This window comes from Adelges cooleyi, unplaced genomic scaffold (assembly GCF_023614345.1).
Source record: "Adelges cooleyi isolate 19-005CV unplaced genomic scaffold, UGA_ACOO_1.1 ACOO_flye_CR_arks_rails_tigmint_CR_PRNA_24, whole genome shotgun sequence".
Taxonomy (NCBI): domain Eukaryota; kingdom Metazoa; phylum Arthropoda; class Insecta; order Hemiptera; family Adelgidae; genus Adelges; species Adelges cooleyi.
In genome coordinates this window covers 77,913-101,840 of record NW_026095904.1, presented here as the reverse complement: position 1 = coordinate 101,840, position 23,928 = coordinate 77,913, and the positions used below count along the sequence as shown (strand labels likewise).

The 23,928-nt window shown below is 31.0% G+C and overlaps 1 protein-coding gene and 1 long non-coding RNA gene across 8 annotated transcripts in view; one reads left to right on the top strand and one right to left on the bottom strand.

Annotated features, from left to right (window-relative positions):
• Positions 1-23,928, top strand: part of LOC126836312 (DNA polymerase alpha subunit B-like) — a 129,766-nt gene that overhangs the window by 41,465 nt on the left and 64,373 nt on the right. Inside the window, exons 7-11 of one of the 7 annotated variants that reach the window (XM_050569540.1) lie at positions 1,170-1,404; positions 2,807-3,038; positions 4,526-4,759; positions 5,369-5,546; positions 6,555-6,926. The exons of 2 other annotated variants lie outside the window; for them this stretch is intronic. In XM_050569540.1, coding sequence (XP_050425497.1) covers positions 1,170-1,404; positions 2,807-3,038; positions 4,526-4,759; positions 5,369-5,546; positions 6,555-6,716 — 1,041 coding nt within the window. In that variant the 3' untranslated portion in view covers positions 6,717-6,926. Of the gene's footprint in view, positions 1-1,169; positions 1,405-2,806; positions 3,039-4,525; positions 4,760-5,368; positions 5,547-6,554; positions 6,927-23,928 lie in introns of those variants that run through there. 4 more of the 7 variants (XM_050569544.1, XM_050569547.1, XM_050569543.1 and 1 more) reach the window with 4 other exon arrangements.
• Positions 20,948-21,298, bottom strand: LOC126836315 (uncharacterized). The gene is made up of 3 exons (XR_007685312.1): positions 21,238-21,298; positions 21,106-21,172; positions 20,948-21,031 (listed from the first exon to the last, which is right to left on the bottom strand). It is a non-coding gene; the product is annotated as an uncharacterized LOC126836315 (long non-coding RNA).

Sequence of the window (23,928 nt, the reverse complement as noted above, 5' to 3'; positions counted from 1 at the left end):
GCGAATCTGTGGATAGTATGTTCAAACCAGTTATAGCGGTTTAGAAGATATCGCGGGACCAGCAATGATGTACTTAAAATTTAATATTTAGTCTTGTGCGGGGTGGATGCGATAAGGGTTGATCGTCTGTCTATAAAAATGTATTGCCATAGTTACCCATTTATCGTAATTAACAATATAATGAAAATATTTTCATTACCTGTCGACTGTTGATTCACACACACATAGCAACCTAGAAACTGACTACGGCCAAAGTGGAAATTTACCCAATTTTGGGGGTTTTTCCTTAATTTTAGATCTACCTTCGGTCTAATTTTCAGATCAAAATCTCTAAAACTTTGCTTGAAAAATTGAAATAAAGAAAACAATTCTATCCCTTCTAAGGGAAAGGGTTTATGATATTTTTTAGGTTTGTTAATGTTTATCGACAGTGCTATGTTTGAAGAACAATTACAAATAAATTTGGAACACTTTCGACTATTTTTAAAAATGTTATAGAGCATTGTGTAATTTTAAGTTGAAAAATGTATAAATGTTTTAGGTGTTTTTATCGATTTTGATGGGGAAGGGGTGACTTTTTTTAAATTTTTGACCTGATTAAGTACCTTCCAGGTATGATATCTGATCTATAGAGTTGCTACACGAAGAAATCGGTTCAGCGGTTTACGAGGGTCCAGATACAAAAAAATAAAAACACCATTGTAATTACAATACCTTCTCAGCTCCGCATCGAAGCTAAAACACTAAACAAACCGTTTGTTATTACTACCAGACAAGTGTGGAGAGAAGAAGGAAAACCCATGTACGGTTTTATAGACTCAGAAAAACGTATCCACGTTGAAATTTCACCTACACTCTATCCTTCTCCTACCTTTCCTCCTATCCTCCCTCCCCTCTGGATATCTAATCTCTCAACTGCAGCTCAAAACGTGTGATGTGAATTTTTCACAGACCTGCCAGCCATAAGATAAGCCTTTGCTCGTCTAACAACCGGTCTATCAGCCGGTCAGTTGGTGAAAAGCAGTTATTATTTTTAACCGGTCACACCGTGGTGTCGCTCTACCTACCTTATGATATTTCTATTATTTACTGTTATAAATTATTAGGAAAATATTTAACTTGCTAGTTAACAACAAAATTGGGGATTAACCGGTATTTTATTTTTCTAGACACAAATCACCATTTCCGGCAGTTTGAAGCTGATTAAGAAGGAAATGTTTTTGAGTTCGCCGTACGGTTACGTGAAGCTCGATTTTTCCGAAGCCGGCCATGTACAGCCGTTGTTCATGAACCAGATAGCCGTCGTCGTCGGAACCAATCCGGGCACCGAGATGTTCAAAGTCAGGAAAATATTCACCAACGCTTCGCTGCCGTTGCCCACGCAGCTGCCAAGCTTTTGCCAAGGTGAACCTTTTTTTTTTTTTTTATCAATCCGAAGATTGGTTAAATGATTATAGATGTCTCTCTCCAGACTTATCTCTGTCACTTATAATCCTCTTCAGCTCCCAGTATGTTCCTATTCCGGTACCTTCCATCACCTGCTTCAGAAATGGAGTTCTAGGACTTTCCTCTTCCAGGTTTTCCTTCGATTTTTCCCTCTGTTATTGTGGTTATCTAAGGACTATTCCTTATTACGTGTCCGATCCACGGTTTTCTTCTCAGTCTTAGAGTATTCCATATTGATTTTCGGGTATTCATTCTCCTGAAAACCTCAGCATTTTTTTATCTTTTCTGTCCGTGAAATTTTTAGCGTTCTTCTCCAACACCATACTTCAAAGGCTTCTATTTTGGCTTTTTCAGCCGTCATTATTGTCCAAGTGTCTGCTCCATATAGAGCTACACTCCACACAAAGCTTTTTATAAGTGTTTTCCTGGTGTCCAGACTTATTCTGTTTGGCTATTCTACATACTATATCTGTATGGCTTTTCCCATCGCTTGTGATTTTGCTCCCCGGGTATGTGAAGCTTTGAACTGTCTCCAGCAATATTTCATCTAGAGCTATGTTTGCATAAATCTGCTGTTTGCTACATATAAGGATCTTGGTTTTCCGTTGATTTATTTTCATGTAGTGTTCTTTAAGCGTGTCGTTCATTTTTTCGAGCATGTTAGTTGTGTCTTCTTCACTTTCTCCGATTACAGCAATATCGTCCGCGAAACGCAGCATTTGCACAAGTATTCCACCTATCTCTACTCCTCCAATGTTTTCTTTTCTTACTTCATTTAAGGCTTCTTCTATGTATAGATTGAATAAGGTAGGTGATAGATTGCACCCTTGTCTTACCCCCTTAGCAATTTTAGCCTCCACCTGGTTGTTACCTTTTTCAGCTTTTATAACTGCGATTTCGTTGATGTACAGATTATAATATATAATTTTTCTATCGTTATAGTCTATTCCAATGTCTTCAATAATCTTAAAAAGTTTTGTCCGTTTATCATTATCGAAGGCCTTCTCCAGATCTACGAAGGCTATAAACAGTGGTTTGTTGATTCTAAACATTTTTCTCTATGATTATTCTTAAGCATATTATCGCGTCTATTTTTCCTGAAACCAAATCGGTCTTCAGCTAAATTTTCATTTATCTTCGACTCTATTCTTTTATGCATTATTTTTGTGAGAATCTTAGAAGCATGTGTTATGAGGCTAATTGTTCTGTATTCTTCACATCTCTCTGATTTCTTTTTCTTGGGAATGGGAATAGGTAAACCCAATTGATGGATTGTTTCCTTCAACCATATGTTGTAGTATGTAATACAATTACTTATTTATGTTTTAAATATTAACATTATACTGTTGTGTGTGTACAGGCAACCTGAACATGATGATAGCGGCTGGACCATTCTTCAGCGAATCGTCTCCCCACGGAGTTTTTTTGAAAAACTTTATACAAAAAGCCATCGAATCGCGTGCGTCGGTCGTCGTATTGCTCGGGCCGTTGTTCGAATCGGATTTTGGCGCTCAGTTGAACAAAGCCACTTCAGACGGCCTGCAAAAGTGTTATGACGATATTATGGAAGCCATCCTGTCGCCGTTGTTTAGGTTAGGTTACAAATAGTGTGAAAATATCATGTCGAGAGAGCTATATTTAATCGATTGCCCTTTTACGGTACGCTGCACAGTAACAGTAGCGAGTCTGTATAATGTTTAAAGAAGATTATCGTACCCATAAGGTGTACCATACAAGGCTGTAAACGGTTCAACCCGTTAAGTTAGGTCGAAAGTAAACCAAAATAAAACACCCTTAAAACTTAAACATTTTTTTTATTTTGAAAATATTTCCAAATATTGTGTAGGATATTCTCTGCTGTTTGATTACTATCAATTAAAAAGTTGTTGCATTTTTTAAATGAGCAGTGCTCTAGATTATAATATCAAAAATAGGTAAACGTTTGGAAATTTGATTGCATTGTAAAAAAACAAATAGTAGAATATTGCTATTATTATTATTATTATTTATTTTTTAAACTTACAGCAAACATATTTTCTGATCTGTTTGCGTATCTTTCGCATCGAAGCATTTAAAAACTTTACGTCGTTAAACGAAAGTAACTTTTTATATTTTCCATCCGGTATCGAAGAGGGTCTTTCAAAGCCAAAATTTATATGATTTTATAATAACTGCCACAAAATATATATTAATATGATATTGGGAGTGCTTAAGAGGGCGTCGTACCGCCCATTTTTAAGGAGTAAAGTATAGGCAATTTTTTACAAAATCTTAATTTAAATGTTAAACTCTGATGTGTAATTATTAGTTCAATAACTAGGACTCTATTTTGGTAGTTAATTTATTTTTTTGACTCGTACAGCATCCTTGAAAGCGATTTAAAAATGTTTTTTCATCTTAACATGTTTAAGCAGACTAAAATAATTCGCTTAATTTTGGTTTAAGAGTAAAAGTATCCATTATAAAATTAAAAAACAATGTTCCGGAGGGCAAGACGGTGCGCTTTTTTCATTATTCCAAGTATAACGCTAGATACATAGTTTAGAAATAACGGCTATTTTAACATTTTTAAATGACTGTAACTTTTCAAAAAATGAATCTTTTTTTAAAAAACGCACCGTCTTGTCCTCCGGAATATTGTTGTCTTTTAATTTTATAATGGGTGCTTTTACTCTAAAACCAAAATTAAGCTAGTTATTCTCAGTTGGCGTAAACGTGTTTTTACCACTAAAAATCACCGGTGCGACGCCCTCTTAACTGATTTTGAACTTTATTTGAAACTAAATTTAACAAAATTTGGTTAAGTTCCAAAATTTAGATTATGCTAACAATGTGTGTACAAATATTATTTAAATTTTTTTACAACGATGTGTGTGGATAACAACGGCAACAAATTATTATAGATCAACCTTAATGTTACTCACTTCCACCCTAATACTAAAACTACAACGTTAAGTAAGATATCGGCGTTACAACGCTTTTATCGATATTTTTATTTCTACCGTACCGTATCGTCACGCACCAAAGTTGTGAATCTGTTTTTGTAATATTGATAATAATATTTCTTTTCTCATTTTAGCAACACGCAAACGCACAACGCCAAAGTGGTGTTGCTCAGCTCGTGGAAAGACGCTGCGAGTTTTGCCTGTTATCCTACACCGCCCAACGTCGAGACCAGACTGCCCAACGTGTTCCCGGGTAACGTGTTCGCGGCATCGGATCCGACCGTGTTCACTATCGACAACATAACAGTAGCGGCCAATGCCAGCGACGCCATCATGGACTTGCACGTTTCTTCCATCAACCAGTCCTCGTAAGTAACACAGTCACATTTCGATTGACTTTGGTCGTAACTCGAAAAAAAAAAAACAAAACGCTGTACGATCGGAGCACTAGGTTGAGTACGAAGAACCGAGTTATGGTTTATTTTTAAATCCTGTACATTAATATGTTGTTGTGCTTTAAGTGCCAAATTCGATTAAGCCCAATCGTACAATCTATATATTTTCTATCTATATATTTTCAATTATTTCATAATCCATTAAGTAACAAGCCGATATGATAAAGCAATACTAAAATATAATTAAATAAATTTAACCGTTTATAAGAAATACAACAAACAACTTGTTGATTTTAAATACAATTTAAACGTCAAATAGTTACGTCATAACATGGTTTTTTTTTAATAAAAATAGTTATTTCTTATCAATCAAATGTTCTCCAAAATCTGTTGAGTTAGAGATACGTATGTAGATCTGTCGCAGGAGAAATGTAGCCAACAAAAATCCTTTTTTTACAAACACTTTACAAAGGGCAAATTGAAAAAGTGAAGAGAGGCCTCCTCCCAGAGGGGAGGGAGGTACTCGGACAGAGTTAATTAAAGATATTATTTACATTTTTTGTTCCTATTAATTTTTTACAGCGAAGAACTGTTCACGAAACTGTGCAAACAACTGGTGTGGCAACGCAGTTTGCATCCGTCATACACGGCCAGCCCTACGGTGCCCGTCGATCAACTGCTTTGGCTGGAGCATTGTTCTTTGAAACGAAACACTCCGCACGTTATACTGATGAGTTCACAACTGCGTACCTTCATACGAGTAAGCCACACTTGTCGTAGCTTTACATCGTAAGACCAAGACAATTATAAACAAATAGAAATTTTCTGTTATAACATAATGTAAATTTTAGTACTATTTTAACGGTTTCAAAAGAAATTTGGAGTTTCCACTTACAGAAGGGCCTACGATACTTTTTAAAACGCTAAACCAATTTCTTTGTGTAACAACTCTTTAGATCAGAAATCGTGCCCAACAGGTACTTTATTTGGCCAAAAATAAAAAATTTGGTTTATTAAGGAAAACCCAAAAAAAATTTCAAATAACTGTAATTGAGATTCACTCACACAACCTAAAAATTGACTTTGGTCAAAGTGTAACTATCTCATTTTTTACTTAATTAAAATAAATCTTATAGCCCCATTCTGGCCCTAAAACTATACCTAAAAACATAGCGAAAAAAAAAAAAAAGATTCCACCCCTTCTAATGGAAAGGATTTATGATATTTACTTGGTTTGTCAACGTTTATTGGTAATATACTATGTCTAAAGAATATTTCATACAATTAGAATGATTATTTTTAATAACAAAAATCTTCATTATTTGACTATCGAAGGACGACAAGTCATTTACAATTGTCTACATTCAAAATTTCCTTTGCTACAGTGTACAAAGTAGTGCTAAATTAAATATTATATCCAAAAATGACCAATTTTTTTTTAGTATAGACACCGTACACCAGGTCTCTTAGCGCTGCAGTGGTGACAACGCGCTGACTTTTTTTTCCATAAGAAAGCATTTTAAAAATGGAAAATTTGTAATTTTAAAAAATCATTGTTGTACATTTTTTTATTCTATTCAAGATGTTTGATATTAAAAAAATAGATAAAACCATTAGTTTTAATACTATAGTTGTTTTAGAAAAAACTCCTACGATACATTGTACACCGAATCGTATCCGCACTGTTTTCGAGCGGCGGCGGCCGTACGTTGTCTATATGTATATTTTTTTTTTTTTCCACTCTGACAATCTGATGTTTTTCTTTCAGGTGATCGAAGGATGTTTGGTCGTCAACGTCGGCCAACTGGTCAAGCACAATTCGCAAAAGCAACACTTGTCCGGAACGTACGGCAACGTTCGGGTAGCTCCGCCCGACGACGGCAAGTGGTCAGTTGAAAAATGTATATCAGCCCAAGTCTTGCACATATAACTGAATCGTTGTTAACCGTGTCGACCTGCTGACGTGTCTCGATCGACGATCAAACGACGCGGTCCAAACATTCGGATCTCTATTTTCTTAAGCACAACAAAGGATTAGATAATAATATTAAGTTAAGTTTTGTGTATATAAATAATTTATTTTTTTAAATAATATATATATATATTTTTTTTTATTGATATTAAAACGTTTTTTGTTATATTTGACTTGGTAAGTTTTATCGAGCCGCGATGCCTTTTACAAAAAAATAATAGAAATTCTTTGTACCCTCTCATAGCTGAAAAACATGGGAAACTACCAATGTTACAAACACCTTCAGGTATGTATACTGAATAACCCAAAACTAAACTGCTGGCAACACAAAATGGCTGCATTTAACAGTATGGTTTTTTGATTAGTAAGTAATTCTATGCTCAAAAATGAAACAAAAACTTTTAAAGAAATAGCCATATTCAACGGCTCCAACAAAATCAAACATAAATGGTCAAAAGTAATCAGAGCGACCTTAGAAAGGGAAAATAAACAACATACAAAGAGATCAGCAATAAAATTAACACCTTATTGAAATTTTTTTTTTTTATTACTAATTATTGCCTATACAAAACTCCTTAAAAAAAAGACCGCATGCAAATCCCATTAAGAGAATTAAGGAGTTAGATGTAGGCAATTTATTGCAACTATACTATATATTTTTATTAGATTAAAATGTGAGTATAATTACTAACGCGTTTGATTTACCCGTGCACTTAATTCTAAGATTTTAGATTATTTTGAAATTTCTAGTAAAATCTATTCACCTTTATAACAAAACGGTTCTGTCCAAGTCAAAAACTATTTTGTCAGGAACAACAAGTTCTTTGAGTGTCTTCTTGAGGTCTACATACATTATGTTCTATGTTAGGTTGGTACCACTACTGTAGGTCTTTGTGGTATAATCTTTGTATTGTAATTTTTTTTTTTTCGATGACTTAATGGAAACTAGGTCTGTTCACTTCACCCCAAACGGTCACTCTAAAACTGAGATAATTTTGACCAATTAATAAATGCAAAATATCGTGTTAACATAAAATTATTCCCATAGCAACATTTGAATAATATTTCAAACAGTGCTTAAATAAACTCAAATATTGTCAAAAGAAGTGAGAAAACAATAAGTAACTTGAAACTAGAAAGTGATTTGACAACGCTTAAAGATTTTGAATTTTGTAGTTACACATTTCATCAGGTATGTGCTTTTGCAATAATACCAGAAAATGTATGGATTCTAAAATGAAAAAAATTGAATTGAATTTACACATTTTCCTTTAACAGTTACCAACTTTGTTCATAATATGTTTCTCTGTGCAGCACTAAAGGTATGTAAATATATAAAGGCGATTACACATTTCCTCTGAAATTAACATTATACAAATCGATGAGATTAGATTTAATAAAAATTAGCTGTAAATGAATTTTTATATTAATTTCAAATATTTTGTCCACTGTCAAGCGTTATTTTTATTATTATATAATTATTACAGCCCATTGGCATTCGTTGTGTAACAATTCTGTTTATTACATTCACCAGCCCATCTAAAATAAAAAAAATAAAAAAATGTTCGAGCTAACCTGAACGGTTAAATAGAAGCTATGATATTTATTTTTGTAAATCGTTTTGACAATTGAGCAAACACAGCCAAACAATTATGGTATATTATTATTATATAAATATTATTTCCAAATGAATCATCGTTAACATCAAAAGCTTTCTGGATTTGTATGTCTGTGGTATAAAATTAAAAAAAATATGATTAAAAATGGTAAAATTAAAAAAAAAACTCTAATAATGTGCAACTAACTTGTAATTGCAACCGCCTCCATAAAGTCCTCTTAAGAGGACGTCGCAGTCAAATATTTCGAGTACTAAAACACCGCTTCGGACTTCAAATAGTACTCAGAAACTATTGATCGTAGAATAAATTTAAGGATACCTAAAGAAAGCCTGGAATGTCTACTATGTGCGTATAGAGCCATATTTCCAAAAAAAAATTGTTTACTTATAGTTATTTCAATAAGAATTTTTACTTTTTTCAAACGTTTATAGAACCATTGTAAATAAAGTTATCGAAAAAAACTCTCTATAGGCACGTAGAAAAAGTTCTGATCTTTCATATGGTACTATAAACGATTTTCTACCGCCAAAAGCGTACGAGTACTATTTGAAGTGCGAAAGGATGTTTTTTGAATTTTTATAATAATTATTACGCCGAGAGCTGGCGCGCCTAGCGGCTAATTTACTACATATCTTTATACGTTCGGAAAACCGGTTTTGGGCTGACTGCCGTAGCGCGGCGACAGCGATAACGTCGACGGTGACACCGCAATTATATTATTACCTGAAGTAAAAACAGATAACCCAATTTTTAACAATAAATTTTCAATAACACAAATATTATATTTTACTTGCACAACGATACCGTTATTTAATATTTGCTTTTTTATGTTTATAATTCTATAGATAACTAGCTCAATAAGCCAGTCGCTAACTCACTAGTGTGAAAAAGGTATCAAGTGTAGTAAATTATAATTTGTAAAAATTGGAATTTAAAAAGTTATTTAGGGGAACGGGGGGGGGGGTTATTGCACACTGTGATAAAAAATCGGAAAAATGTTCAAATGCCTCTCCGAAAAACCGAAACATTGTAATACAATATGTGCCCCCTTCCCTTCCAAGACCAAAATTGAAAATTTAAAAGTTGCTACGTGTGAATTAATCAACAGGAAATTTGCAGATGCAACAATTTATATAGACCTGTGACGTATTTTGAACAACATTTTGGGGGGTGTCCATTTCTTTTTTGTACTACCCAGTGTCCGTAATTTCTATATTCGTATTTTTCGTATAGATTGTTTTTCACTCTTAATCTAAGACACCCACCTCTTATTCAATGCCGAACACTAAAAACTTACTTATCTAACATAAATATTTATAATATAATTTTTTTATAATTATAATTTATAAATTAAATATTTTTAATCAAAATATATTTTAATTATAATATATTCTTCGTATTCTGTTTTATAACAAAATTAAATTAAAATAAAACTATAAACCCCAGAAGTAATTTGTTTTATTTAGTTCTTGCAGTACATCGTCGGTCTCTACTATTACGGGTTTTGCAAATGATCATTGGTGCCGATTGCCGAGGCCAATCATAAATTGAAAAAATATATTTTTGAAAGTTTTATTGTAAAGTTATATAAAACTTATTGAATGTCTTTGTCTTTGTATTGTTATTTGTTAAATAAGTGATTTAATTATAAGAAGAAATGTATTCATTTGTTGTATATTTAATAAAAAATGTGTTATGTGAAATACATTTTTTTTAGCCATGGGGTATCTAGACACCGTGGACACCCACCCAAAATACGCCTATGACAGGCGCAATATGCTCCGTATCCACTTTGTCCCAACTCCACTGTATTGGCTTTTCATTTTATTTATACAGAATATAATATGTCCGTATATATTAGTGCATAATTTTGCAAAAATGTTCTAATGCTCTACAATCGGTATGCCGACTGTCGTAGCCACGGTCCGGCGGCGGCAGCGGCGATAACGTTGGCGCCCGGCGGTGACCACCATAATTCGCCGGATAACAACAGATAATCTAATTTTAACTAATCATATTATTTTGTAAATATTGTAGACATATGTCTATACTAGGGAAATACTATATTTTCGTTGCACAAAGAAGCTACATTTTTATTTTTCCAATTGTGTTGTGTGTTTTATAGTCAATTTTTCAATTGTAATTATAATTATTATTTAAAAATAATTGTTATAATTCTAATTTTTATAATTTTTAATTCAAATTATTTTGTATAATCAAAATTTGTGTAAAAAATGGACCATTCGAAAAAGAACCTTCCATTTAGTTCTAGAAAACCTTCTTCAAAAAAAAATGTGGCTCAAAAATTAAAGGCAGCCCGCGATAAAAAAAAGTAAGTGATTGTTTACAGAATGATATTTATTTATTTTTTGCTTGAGAAACTAATACAAAAATATTATTGAATCAATAGGTTATCAGGTGTATCTTTAGACATCCAACAAGAGACTTCTAATTTGGATGCTACTGCAACTTCAAAGTTAGTAGTAGCTTTTTTATTAGCACTTGAAGTAGTTGATAAATAATTTAATTAAAAATAAAAATAAAATAATTGTTATTATTTAGTATGACCCAAATTACGCTGAATGATGAAAATCATCCCTATAATAAGGCAGGGTCAGGAGCACCTTCCCTATTAGGAGCTGATGGTTCTATGCCGGGCCCGTCAAAAAATATATTTTATAATGTAGACGAATTTGGATCAAGGTAGATGTGCACTTTATTAGAACTTATTAATATACTAGGACTCAATGGCGACGCTAGGATGGACCCGGGCCTACCCTAAAGCCCACTCTAAATTAAAATAAATTTATTACCAATTCATAACTAGAACAATAATTTTTATGATTTTAAAATGAACCATAATCCCACTTAGAGTCAAGTGAGGTAATTGTAAACGACGGGCAAATGTAAATGTAGTTTTGTTTAATAATGTAATTAACAATAAAACACATAATTAAATAAAATACTAACACTGTTGGTTCTTTCAATAAACAAAATTGCATTTACATTTGCCCCATTAGTTTATAATTACTCCACTTGACCCATTAAGTATACAAAAATATTGTAATATAATGTATTTAATCTTTTAAATCACCTAATGCAAAAGTTCTGGCGCCGCCACTTTGTATGATAATAAGATGTCTGAACATTTTTAGTTATTTAAAATTACAAATATAACAACAAAAATAATTTAAATTCTTATTTATATTTATATATGTAAAGTTCTAATGAAACACGATTGACCGATTTGCCGAATAATTCGACATCATTCATTCCAAGGTAGGCTGATGATTTTACATGTATTTTTGAATATTTTAGTTATTTGTATATACTTTTGTTTTAATGATAGAATTAATGTAATGACATCAAGCGAAATTAGTATTACTGGCATAAATACATTAGATTATATTGAAAATGATATTATGACAAATATTGATGAAAGTGTATCACATGAGCTAACAACTGTCCGTGAATCTGAAATTAATAGTTCTTCTTTAATGTATGTATAATGGATTAATTTTGATTTTTGAACAGTATTAAACAATTTAAACTGTACAAGTTAATGTGTATTATGATATTATTCCAGGATAACATCCAATGAAATACATGGGCAGAGAATTGTTGATATGTCCCATATTTTTTTCCAAATACAAAATACCAAGCACATTGGTGGATTTGATTGCAATTTTATAAATATGGATTTTGTTTCTGAAATTCGCTCGGGTTTATATTCTGAATTTATTTTCAAATGCAAAATGTGTAATTTAGAACAAAAAATTAGTTCTTCTAAAAATGTCCCCAAAAGTAACTGGTCTATTAATAAAGCTGCTGTAAATAGTACTATTGCTATTGGTAAGTTTTAAAAGCAATACACCAAGTGTGTTATAATATCTTATATAAATGTTGATTAGAGTAGGGAATTATTCGAGTAAATTTGAAACAATTATTCTACGCACTAGCCGTGGGTCAAATCTCGGTCGCTGGCTATTTGTTCTAGGGTGGGCAACCGTCTGAAGAGAGAAAAGTACTGGTACGGCTAACTCTCCTGCAACGACGAGGCAGAAAAAAAAGGCCTTTAGTAGTAGAAGAAGATTTGTTTTAGAACAACTGTAGTCCTAAATTATTTTAACTTTTATTCAAATATAATTATCGGTGTTAAAATGTCTGTACCTTTATATGGGGCATTGCGCGGCAAATTCGGCAATCTCTATGGTTGATTTATTTAATAATAATAATAAATCGAAGATAGTTATTATTTACAATAATAATAATGGTAGTAAAAATACACAATAATAATAACAATAACGGTAGTAAAATACACAATAATAAATTATAAAAATATGCAAACGCGGACAACAGAATGAACGAGAATACGGTCGGCGGTGAACTGGTTTTGGCATACGGAGTTTGTGTGGTTGACGATCGGAACTACGTGTTTATCGATGAAATCGAAAGATCTAGAAACTGTAAAAGCCCTAGATAACGATTTGTTTTTAGACCTACGGCCGTCCAACACAATCACAGCCACACAGTGGTTTCTTGTAATTTTCAAAAAACGTATTGTAATCTCTGTTAGATTGCTTTATATTGGCAGAAATTTATTTGAAATGAAAACTAATATAACCAGTAAATTCAGCGTAAAAAATCCTATAAAAATGTTTATAAACTTAAATTTTTATAAAAAGTGGAGTTTGCTGACTTTGTCGCGCAATATCTTATATGTTTTGCTTAGGAATTGGTTATACACAATTATCCGAGTTTTTCGCTGGATTAGAAGTACCATCGATGTCTTCTAATACATATAGTTCGTTACAAAGTATTTTACAATCTGAAATTAAAAATACAGCATATACTGAGATGGAAAAAGCCGGAGAGGAAGAAAAACGATTGGCATTAGAAGCTGGTAACGTGGATAAGGATAACATTCCCTTAATCACTGTTGTAGCAGACGCCCAGTGGTCAAAAAGAAGTTACAATACTAAATATGACGCACTATCCGGAGTAGTATGGTTCTAAGCGTAATTAAAATAAAAATGATTTTATTTATACAAATATTTATTTTAGGCGAGTATAATTGGTTACAACACTAAAAAAGTTTTATTTGTTGGTATCCGAAATCGATACTGCGTAACATGTGAAAGAGCGTCTCACAAAAAAATTGAAGTACCTAAACATTTATGTTTTTTAAATTGGAAAAAGGGAGCAACGAGTATTGAGGCTGATGGAATTGCTGAGGGGTTTAATTTAAGTATTCAAATGCATGGTATTAAATTTGCTAAACTGATTGGTACATATATTTTTTTTAAATGGTTTTTTTTATGAAAATATCAAGTAACAACAATTAATAAAACATAGGTATTTTATGTTACAATTAGGCGATGGAGATAGTAGTGTAACGAAACGTTTAAATGAAATACTTCCATACGGTCAATCATTGAGAGTGGAAAAGATTGAGTGCAGAAATCACCTACTCAGGAATTATTCTAAAAAAATGATGGCTTTAAGTAAAAGAACGGATTTTCCTATTGACATCCGGAAAAAAATATCCGATAATATTCTTAGATTGAGAACTGATATAACTAGTGCTGTTAAATTTCAAAAACTTGAAAATAAACCACTACCTCAAAAGATATCAGGTAAAAATTATTTTGTTGGGCGTCGTGGCCGAGAGGGTTATCGCGGCAGAGTTTCTACGCATTAGCCGTGGTTAGAAGAATCTCTCGGTCGCTGGCCGTTTCTCTAGCTGGGCGGGCAACCGTCTGGAGAAAGAAATGGCCACCCGACTGGTGCGGAAGGCAACGGGAAACCACCGCACCATAACCACTTCCTCAGGGTGGCAACTCTTGTCTCTAGTAGAGCAAGAGTTGTCCAACCGACCTAACAGGCCGTAGACTTGTTAGTTAATGATTATATCAAAAAATGTATTCTAAGTCTTGTAAAAAGACACTCAAGTAAAATACTTTTATAGTTCTAGTTGTATATACAACTACTAGTGTGTAATACTAACCGAACCAAAATCTATATACTACCATTTACTTAATTTTAAAAATATTTATTTTTGATTGTATTTTAGCTCTTAGATTTGACATTACTAACGCGCCAAACCATCGAATCTTTAATATACACGACAAGTGTTCATCTTATTTCTGTAAAGAAAAAAATAACGTTTGTCAAAATTTGATTGTGGCTGAAAAGTATAAAGCCATATCTAGAGAAATTGATTCTATTGTATCGCGTTTATCAAAAAATGCAAATAGTTTGATACTTGACGTAGACAATAACATTTGCGAACAATTTAATAGCGTCATAAACAAATTTTTGGGCGGTAAGCGTATAAACTTTTCACAAAAGAGTTCTTATTCCACTAGAGTTCATGCAGCAGTAGTAAGTTTCAACTCTAAAGAATACCTAAGGACAATTAAAAAACATGTGACACAAACTAGTCCAGGTATTGATAATATTAAAACAATTTTCAACTTTTAATTTTGCACCTATCGATGCCTTTCTATGTTAATGTATTAGGAAATGTTGGAAAAACGTATTTGCGTCGAATTTTAGAAAAACGAAATTTATGTCAAAAGAGGAGAAAAACTCAAAAGAAAATTCCATCGAAAAAGGCAAAGATAAGTTCTACAGCTGATGAGCATTATGGAAATGTTGATGAGTTAGAAAATATAAAAAGTATCAACAGCAAAGAATTAATTTATGAAATGGATATATTTATTAAGTAATTTACAATCCAATTATTTTTATATTCATTATTAACTGCAGTTAAGATATTTTGATTTATTTCATTATTTTAGAACACTAAGTAATGTTGATCGAGTAAGGATAGAAAACGAAACTAGAGATCAAGCAGCTAGTGATGCATGGAGATGTGAAAGATTGTCGAGACTTACTTCTAGCAATTTCGGTCGGATTTGTAAGATGCGTCCAAGTACAAGTTGCAAAAATACAATTTATTCTATTTTATACTCCAATTTCACTTGCAAGTAAGTTATAAATAAAATATACAATTTTTAAATAAACATAATTTAATACAAGTTTATACTTATATATATGTATAGATCGGTTCAGTATGGTAGAGACATGGAAGATACTGCCAAAAACTTTTTTGAAGGTATGTATGGTCTCTCAGTTAAACCCTGTGGTTTATTTATAGACGAGGAGTACCCATACCTTGCTGCAAGTCCAGGTTAGTCGACTCGTTTATTAAATTAAAAAAAATTAAGTCGTTACAAATTAATAGAAACGTTAATTTTTCAATAACCTTATTTAGATGGTATTATTGATGATAATTCTATTATCGAAATTAAAGCACCGTATGCAGCGAAAGATTCATTAAATATGTTTGAAGCTGTAGAGAGTTGTAAAGTTAGTAACTTAATTATAATAGTTATTATGATAGGAAAGAAATTAATCTAATAGTTGTGTAATATTCCATAGATAAAATACTGTACAATTGGTAGTGGTAAGCTAATACTAAAAAAAACGCATGATTATTTTTACCAAGTCCAGGGGCAACTTCATGTAACAAAAAAAAAAAAATGTTATTTTATGATTTATACTCCACAATGGACATCAGTCCAAGAAATTTATTACGACCACGATTTTTGGATGTCAAATATGGTTGAAAAATTAAAATTGTAAGTAATATTATACTGTACGTAGTATGTACAAATTACAATATACATAGGTTATAATAAATTACAATTTTTTATTTTTTAGTTTTTACTTGAATTGTCTACTTCCAGAAATCGTAGACCCGGTTTATAAACATCGTTAGTAGAGTATAGAATGCCGGTTCTGTCTACAATGGAATGTGCCTACGTCATCAAAATTTGATGCATTTGATGACGTCATCACATTCCATTCTAGACAGAATCGGCCTGCACTTTTGACCCAGGTCAGTGACCCCCCTCCCCTCTACCCCCCCCCCCACCATGTAATTTTAAAATTTGATGCATTTAATGACGTCATCACATTCCATTCGGCACAGACCGTCCTGCATTGGTAACCTAGGTCAGTGACACCCCCCTCCACTCCGTCCCCAGCAACAAAGTTATTGCATGCACTTTTGACCTAGGTCAGTAGAATACCCCTCCTCTCCGATCATTATGGCCATGTTATCGTATACAGTTTGAACCTAGGGCAGTGTCTTACTCCCTCCCTTCGGCACCCCGTCCATGTGTGCATATTTGACCTAGGTCAGTGCCGTACCACACCATAACAACATGTTTGCACAGTTCACCTATACCGTACCCCCACCTCGACGGGTACGGTGTGACGGCGCCCTGTCCTCGCCCGGTGTCTGGAACATCCACGGGCTTATCAATTTAATGTATGGTTAATTGTAAGTATGGGGTATGTGTGACGTCACCACGGTTAAAAAAATTATTATACGTGTCGGTCATCTTTGATATAGTTGATATTTGTTGTCGACATAAACATCAGTTTAGTGTGAGTTCTGAATCAAGATGGACCTGGTTCGGAAAATCGATAAACAACTGGAGAGATTATTTTTAATACGTACAGATCGTGTTATGTTCAAAAGAGTGTCTAAAATGTCTAAAAAATACGCTATTTTGAAAAACTTGGCTCAGCAATATGGATCAATATCAAATAAAGATGAACAATACCCAAAATGTATTTGTAATTCCTCAGGATGGGATCAAATCGATGGTCCGTGCGCATGCTCAATCGTTAAAAGTATTTACAGTGAACTTCAAGAGGAATTAAGTAAAATTACAAGTGGGGACATTTATGATGATGATAAACGTGTACAAAATGTAGACCATTAGTCTACGACACTTGTGCAAGATGGCAAGTCACCAGAAGCAGCAACATCATCCGTCTGATTATTTAATCGATACTTCTGTGTTTTATATCGATTCTCTGACACACGTTCACATTGGATTGGATTCAAGAGATTTGTTTTGGCCTAAAATTGTGTTTGTCAACGGAATCGATCGGATACCAATAAATATTCAGTTTTTACAACGTCTATACTCAATATATCCTTACTTTTCCTCACTTTACCATGATTTGGACGGGTGTCTGGAACATCCACGGGCTTATCAATTTAATGTATGGTTAATTGTAAGTATGGGGTATGTGTGACGTCACCACGGTTAAATAAATTACCACGCGCGGGCGGCGGCCGCGATTGACATTCATTTTTAAATGTAAACAAACGTCTAGTTTAATATACTACAACCCTCGGTGGCCTCTTTGATGGATATCAAAATATTATACAATATACAATGTAATATTATGTATATTATGTCGACGTCGGTTGTTATTCAGCTTATCATATATATATATATAAATTATGCCACAGTAACTGTATAAAAAATCAAGCGTGGGGGTAAAAAAAAAAATGCACACGAGTTGGTATCGAGCGACAATAATTTTAAAATGTAAACAGTCATATGTTATTATAATATAATATTCGTGTAAGATTTGAGTGGAATGTTTGTTATCACAGTGGTAGGGTACAAATATTATCACAAATCAGTTTGCTGTAAAAATAATTTTAACACAATGATAATATGGAACTCTCGGATTTATTTTTGCGTTAGCAACCAAAATATTATAACACTGTACTGCATATATATATTTAGTATATGCTTACCAGAGTTAATCAGTGTTGAGGACCATTGTATGTTTTATCACAACCCCAAGTACAATAATATTGATAAAAAAAATCTATACATACATGACTTAAACTGCGTAGTAACTTTGCACGTGTATATCCAAATATTATAATATTGTATTGTATGTATATAATGTAAGCTTACCAGTATTATTGTAATGTGATGAAGTCCTTTGTATGTGAGTTTTATGAAATCATTAAACTATAAGATTATTGATAGAAAAAAATTGTAATATACGTGACTTAATTTATATTTTCCTCGCACGTGTAATTTTTTTGTTCATTTGCAAGTGCGTGGGATAATTTTATTTATATTATTTAACACATATCTATGTATTAGTCAATTAAAAAATAATATACAGGGTAAACTATTTTAAATTTAATTAATTTGTAATGTATTAATCATGTATAATATATGATAGAATTTTTGTGTCACATTGTATAGTGTAAAATAATCTGATTAAAAATTGTTTAGGTATACAATTTTAAGCAAATCTTTATACATAAACATTTATTAATTAAACAAGAAGGGTTAGATTTTCACCTATTCGTAGGCTATAAATACAACCCGATTAGTTTGCAGAACATCATTTGTCCTGATGCCTTTGTAAACAAAATTTTTAAATTTAGTTCAATACAATTTTGTTTTATTAATCGCAACAGTTCAAATTATTTTCAGTAAGTAAAAATATTTATAACAACAATATATTTTATTTTCATCTCAAAAATTTACACAACAATATATTATTTCAGTTCGCTACCGTTGGCGTACCAAGGCGTTGATTTACAACACATACTCAGAAGATTCAAGAGTTATAATATCGTATGTTATATATTTTAAAATATAATAATAATTTTTAACTATACTTTATAAAATAAAATGTGTTGCCCTAACGATAGCCATGATACCGAACAAACCATAATATTTTTAAGATCTTTTAATGTATATTTATTCCACCATGTAGCCGATATACTAGAGACTTATAAGGAGAATTCGATATTCGATCAGGGAATAGATAGGTCTCAATTGTACTCAGAAGATGAGGTTGTCTTGAATACTATAAGGCAGGATTATAGTTCTTATGATATAGATTTAGAAAATAGAAGTATGGTTAATTTATTTGGGGTTAGTAATAAATTAATTTTCACGTTCATCGGTTTAAGTTTTCCGGATTTTTGTGATATAACTGTATGTTCCCAACAGTGTATGAATCGATTAAGTATGACAAACACCGAACAAATGGAAATTTGTGAAATTAAATTAGAAACGATTAAAATTAATCAATATTTAATGTTTTTTTTATTATCTAATGTTAATTCACATTCCCATTGTTCGGTATGCTCAAAACAATTGTTTAAATGGTTTGTTGGGTGAAAAAAAAACTATATATTAATGACAGTAATAAGGTTTAAGATTAGTACTAGTAATAACAGTTAAGTTTTTTTTGTAAAATATATATATATATTGAATTAAAAAAAAAAAATGTATGATATGTAAATTAATATGAGTTAAATGTGTACTATTATTTATTTTTCCTAGTGTATTTCAAAATTTAGGATACTGAATTATGTTAAATATCAATTAAATTGAGCGGTACAGGAGAAAAAAACCATGCAAAACATATTTTTAATTAATTTAAATTGGTATGAAAAAAAAATTTACTTAATATTTATTAATAATGCTTAAAAATTATTGATAAATGCATTTCGAATCGTTAATTTTATAAAAAAAAAAAATATACCATTTTTAAAATGTGAATTGCATGGTTTTTACTTTCAATGTGCAATGTTGTTATATAAGAGTAATTACAAATTTTTTAAGGTAAGTTAGTTTTCAAAAATCAGAATCTGTTAAAAATTGATAGTATATAATTGTTTCTAAATTTAGAATATCATAATACATATTTAAATGATATAGATATATAAAAAAGTATTTTAAAATTATTAAAAGGATGATAAGTTATTATTTTATTCATAACTAAAAATGTATGAGATATTCGTTTCGAATCAAAACGAAAATTGTAAAAAAAGTGATTGACATGTTTGTTTTTTTTATATTCTATTTTTAAAGTATTATATTTGAATATTCAAGTTCATCTATCTAAAAACGTGTAGACTTCTAAACTACAGTATGACTTCTATCAAAGCAGTTTTATCAAGAAAATCAGGACCGATACGTGAAATAAACATGTGAATCATGTTTTTAAACAATATTATTCTTGAACTCTACAGGAAAGAAAAAGAAAGAATAAAAACATGTAAGTCACTTTAAAAGAAATATACATTTTTGATTTAGCTGTAATTAAAAATTAATAACACATTCATTTCGAATCAAAACGAGAATTTTATAAAATAAAACGTATAATTTTTTAAAAAGTGATTTACAGGTTTTTATTTTTTATTTTTAATACTCAAAATAAACTATTGAAAAACCGTTAGACTTATATACTATAGTTTGACTTTTATCAAATCATCTTTACCAATAAAATTTGAAACCAGAAATGTACTATTATATTAGCTAAAGATAATCTCTGATTAATAATTTTTTCAATATAATAGAACAGTTTCTGTATCAACAATTATTTAACATAACGTAAATAAATTGTTAAGGTAAGTTATTCTATAATAAAAAGACTTGATGGTATATAAAAATATGGTTTTTACATGTGTGTATGTGGGTTTTCACTTGAGAATTCAATATTCATGTTTTGTTCATTATAAAACCAATGTAATATAATTATTGAATATTTATGATTATCTACGATATAAATAAATAACACACGTAAATTAGTTTTAAAAAATTAATATTTTATACTTAAACTAATCATTAGTTTTTTTAAAAAATATTTTTATAAAAAGAGCAATACAAATTTTAAAAAATGTTAATGAAAAAATTTTTATGTATATTATTGTATGTACTTTATTCTTCGGAGGATTGGGCGGGTGACGGCGGACGACTCGGAAGTTACTGTTCTACATTCTCTGTACTGTTAACAGCTCTATTTAAAGCAATTACTTATTAATTTATTATTAAAAAAAAAAAAAAAAAAAGGTTATTATAAATAATACTAACCGAAAAACAACCACAACCGGAACACGATGAAGAATAATTTCATGTCCCTCTGGGAAGTATTCGTATCCTAATTTTATTGAAAAAATCATAATTAAAAAAATATTTATAAAAAATTATATAATTTAAACTTACTTCTTTCAAGATACCTCACTAAATCTTGTTCAGGCATGATGGTGTTGTCGCAAACAGATTAAGATATCTAATGATTACTGAATCAGGCTAATATATTACCCCACCATATCGTTTGCACAAGAATCAATAGGAGATCAATTTTGCTTAATCTTAAAAAAATGGAAACAAACGATTCATTGTTTTAATATGTTAGCCCCGCCGGCCAAGCGCGGCGGACGACGGCGCGAACCCTCGACGGACCGGTGTAGACTATTTTAAATAAAATATATAATATTTTTGTTATTATCCCTTTTGTTAAATAAGTATGCTACACAATAATATAAATGTAGTATGAATAGTATTTAATTACTTTTTAAGGGAATATTAAAATAAATTAAAATGTAATTATTTCTTATAAATATTATATAATAAATCGATAAGTGTAATATTTAAACATTTGTTAATCGAATGTTGAGAGATAATCTTTGTATAATAATAATAATAATAAACTATCAATAACATGATATATATTAATTTAAATTAAGTTTTTAAATATTTACACATTAATATACTTTCAGAGAAAATCTTTACGAAATAACTATCAGAATGGAATCTTTAAAGTCAAAACTGAAAATACAATCCAAAGCCACAGAGTATATTAAGATGATGGAACTACAAATTGATCATCCCTATAGAGTTTTATATGTTAAAAATGTTGAAACAAAGTACAGAATTTGTGTTGTCGCAACACTCGAAATTGCCGACAATTCAAAACTGAACTTATTTTTACCCAAGTCCATTGAAATGACAGCTGAAGAAATTATTTTATATAATAATTCTGAACCTAAATTACATTTTACTTTTCATGGCATGAACGGAAATGCTTATAAGTTTGATTTTGAATAAATCAATATATCTAATATCAAAATGTGTATTCCATTTTTTTTTTTTTTTATAATAATTAATATTTTTCAATGGAAATGCTATTAAGTTTAATTTTGAATTGATGTATTGTTAAACATACTATATGTCTTTAATTTTGTCCAATAATAATTATTTTACGTAACATAATATATGAATTGTAATCATATATAAAAATATTTTATATCATGTGTATTTATATACATATATACTATAAACTTACATGAAAATAAAAACCAATAACTAACTATATAATTGAAATTTATTTATACTATAATTTTATTTAGTAATAATGATTTATATACAAGTAACTAAATAAAACAAAACATTGAAATATAATAGTATACTAAAGTGGTGTAGTAATAATAATATTATATTGGTCATAATAAATTGATGTGTACGGGTTAAATTTTCATACAACAAAATAATATTTTGGAATGTTGAATTAGCAACTGATTTTTTTTTGGTATTTTTTTTGTGTTTATAATTTAGAATACAAAATGGATATTGAACAACATGTATGTGGATGTGGTGATATTTTCACAAATAAAAGTGACCTGGTTAATCATTGTTTAATACATAATCATAGACAATCGGTAATCGTTAAAAACAAAAATTTCATTGCTATGTCAGAAGCAAAACGTCTAAAAATTGATACTGGAAATGGAAAGAAACTAAAAAAACATCATTGTATGAATTCAGTTGGTTCCGGTTTTGTTACACTACAATCAGCTTTGAACAATAATGTTCATACGTTTTTCTCAAAAAACAACACAGACATAACTCAAGTTGTAGAGTATATGATTGATGTTTGTGATGATTTAATTACGTTACTTGAAAATTCAACATCTGCAGGACTGGTAAAATTCAACGTTGTTTTACATGCTACGTATTTCCATCCAGTAACGGGGGAAGTTAAAGACGTAGCTTTCAAAACACGGAATAAACGTATTGATTCTGGAACTAATTACGTTGAGTTGATGAGCAAACTTATTATGATACTCGAGTTGGAGAGAGAAAATTTAGATGTGAAATCGTCGGGTTGGACATTACTTTTTATTGATGGTTTGTTAGTTCGAACTCACAAGTACAAACCATTGACAGGATCTTCATTTATTGAACTTCCGAATTGTATAAAAAACAGAAATGCAGTAATAAATATTAAAAACGAAGATAACATGTGTTTCAAATGGTCAGTATTGTGTAAATATAATACTAGTCATAATAAAGTTTTGATAAATGAACGCTATAAACTCTTAGAACAACAGATGAAAATAAACTTTAACGGTATTGATTTCCCCACTCCAATTCAACAAATCAACAAATTCGAACGAATTAACCCGTCAATATCAGTAAACGTCTTCGCGTTGGATGACAGAAAAAATGTATATCCGTTGAGAATTACGAAAAAACGCAGTGATGTGATTGATCACATTGATTTGTTGATGTTGACATCGAGCGATGGTAACAATCATTATTGTTACAATATGCATACATACTGTCCAAGCAATACGAACAACAACAGCAGCAACAATTATCAAACATCGTCTGCCCAATCAAGAGACTTAAAGAAATTAAAAAACTCAAAGGAGTGACATCGGGTGTGGTCGCAACTAAAATAAACATGAGCGATTATCTTCATTGTCTAAAGACCAAATTGACTCAATCACATAAAGTTTCAGTCATACGATCAAAACTTCATGAAGTCATAACCATGGATACACAGAAACTGTCGTTGAGCAACTCGTACGATAAGAGGGCCCTGGTCGGTGGTTCCGATGAATACCCCGA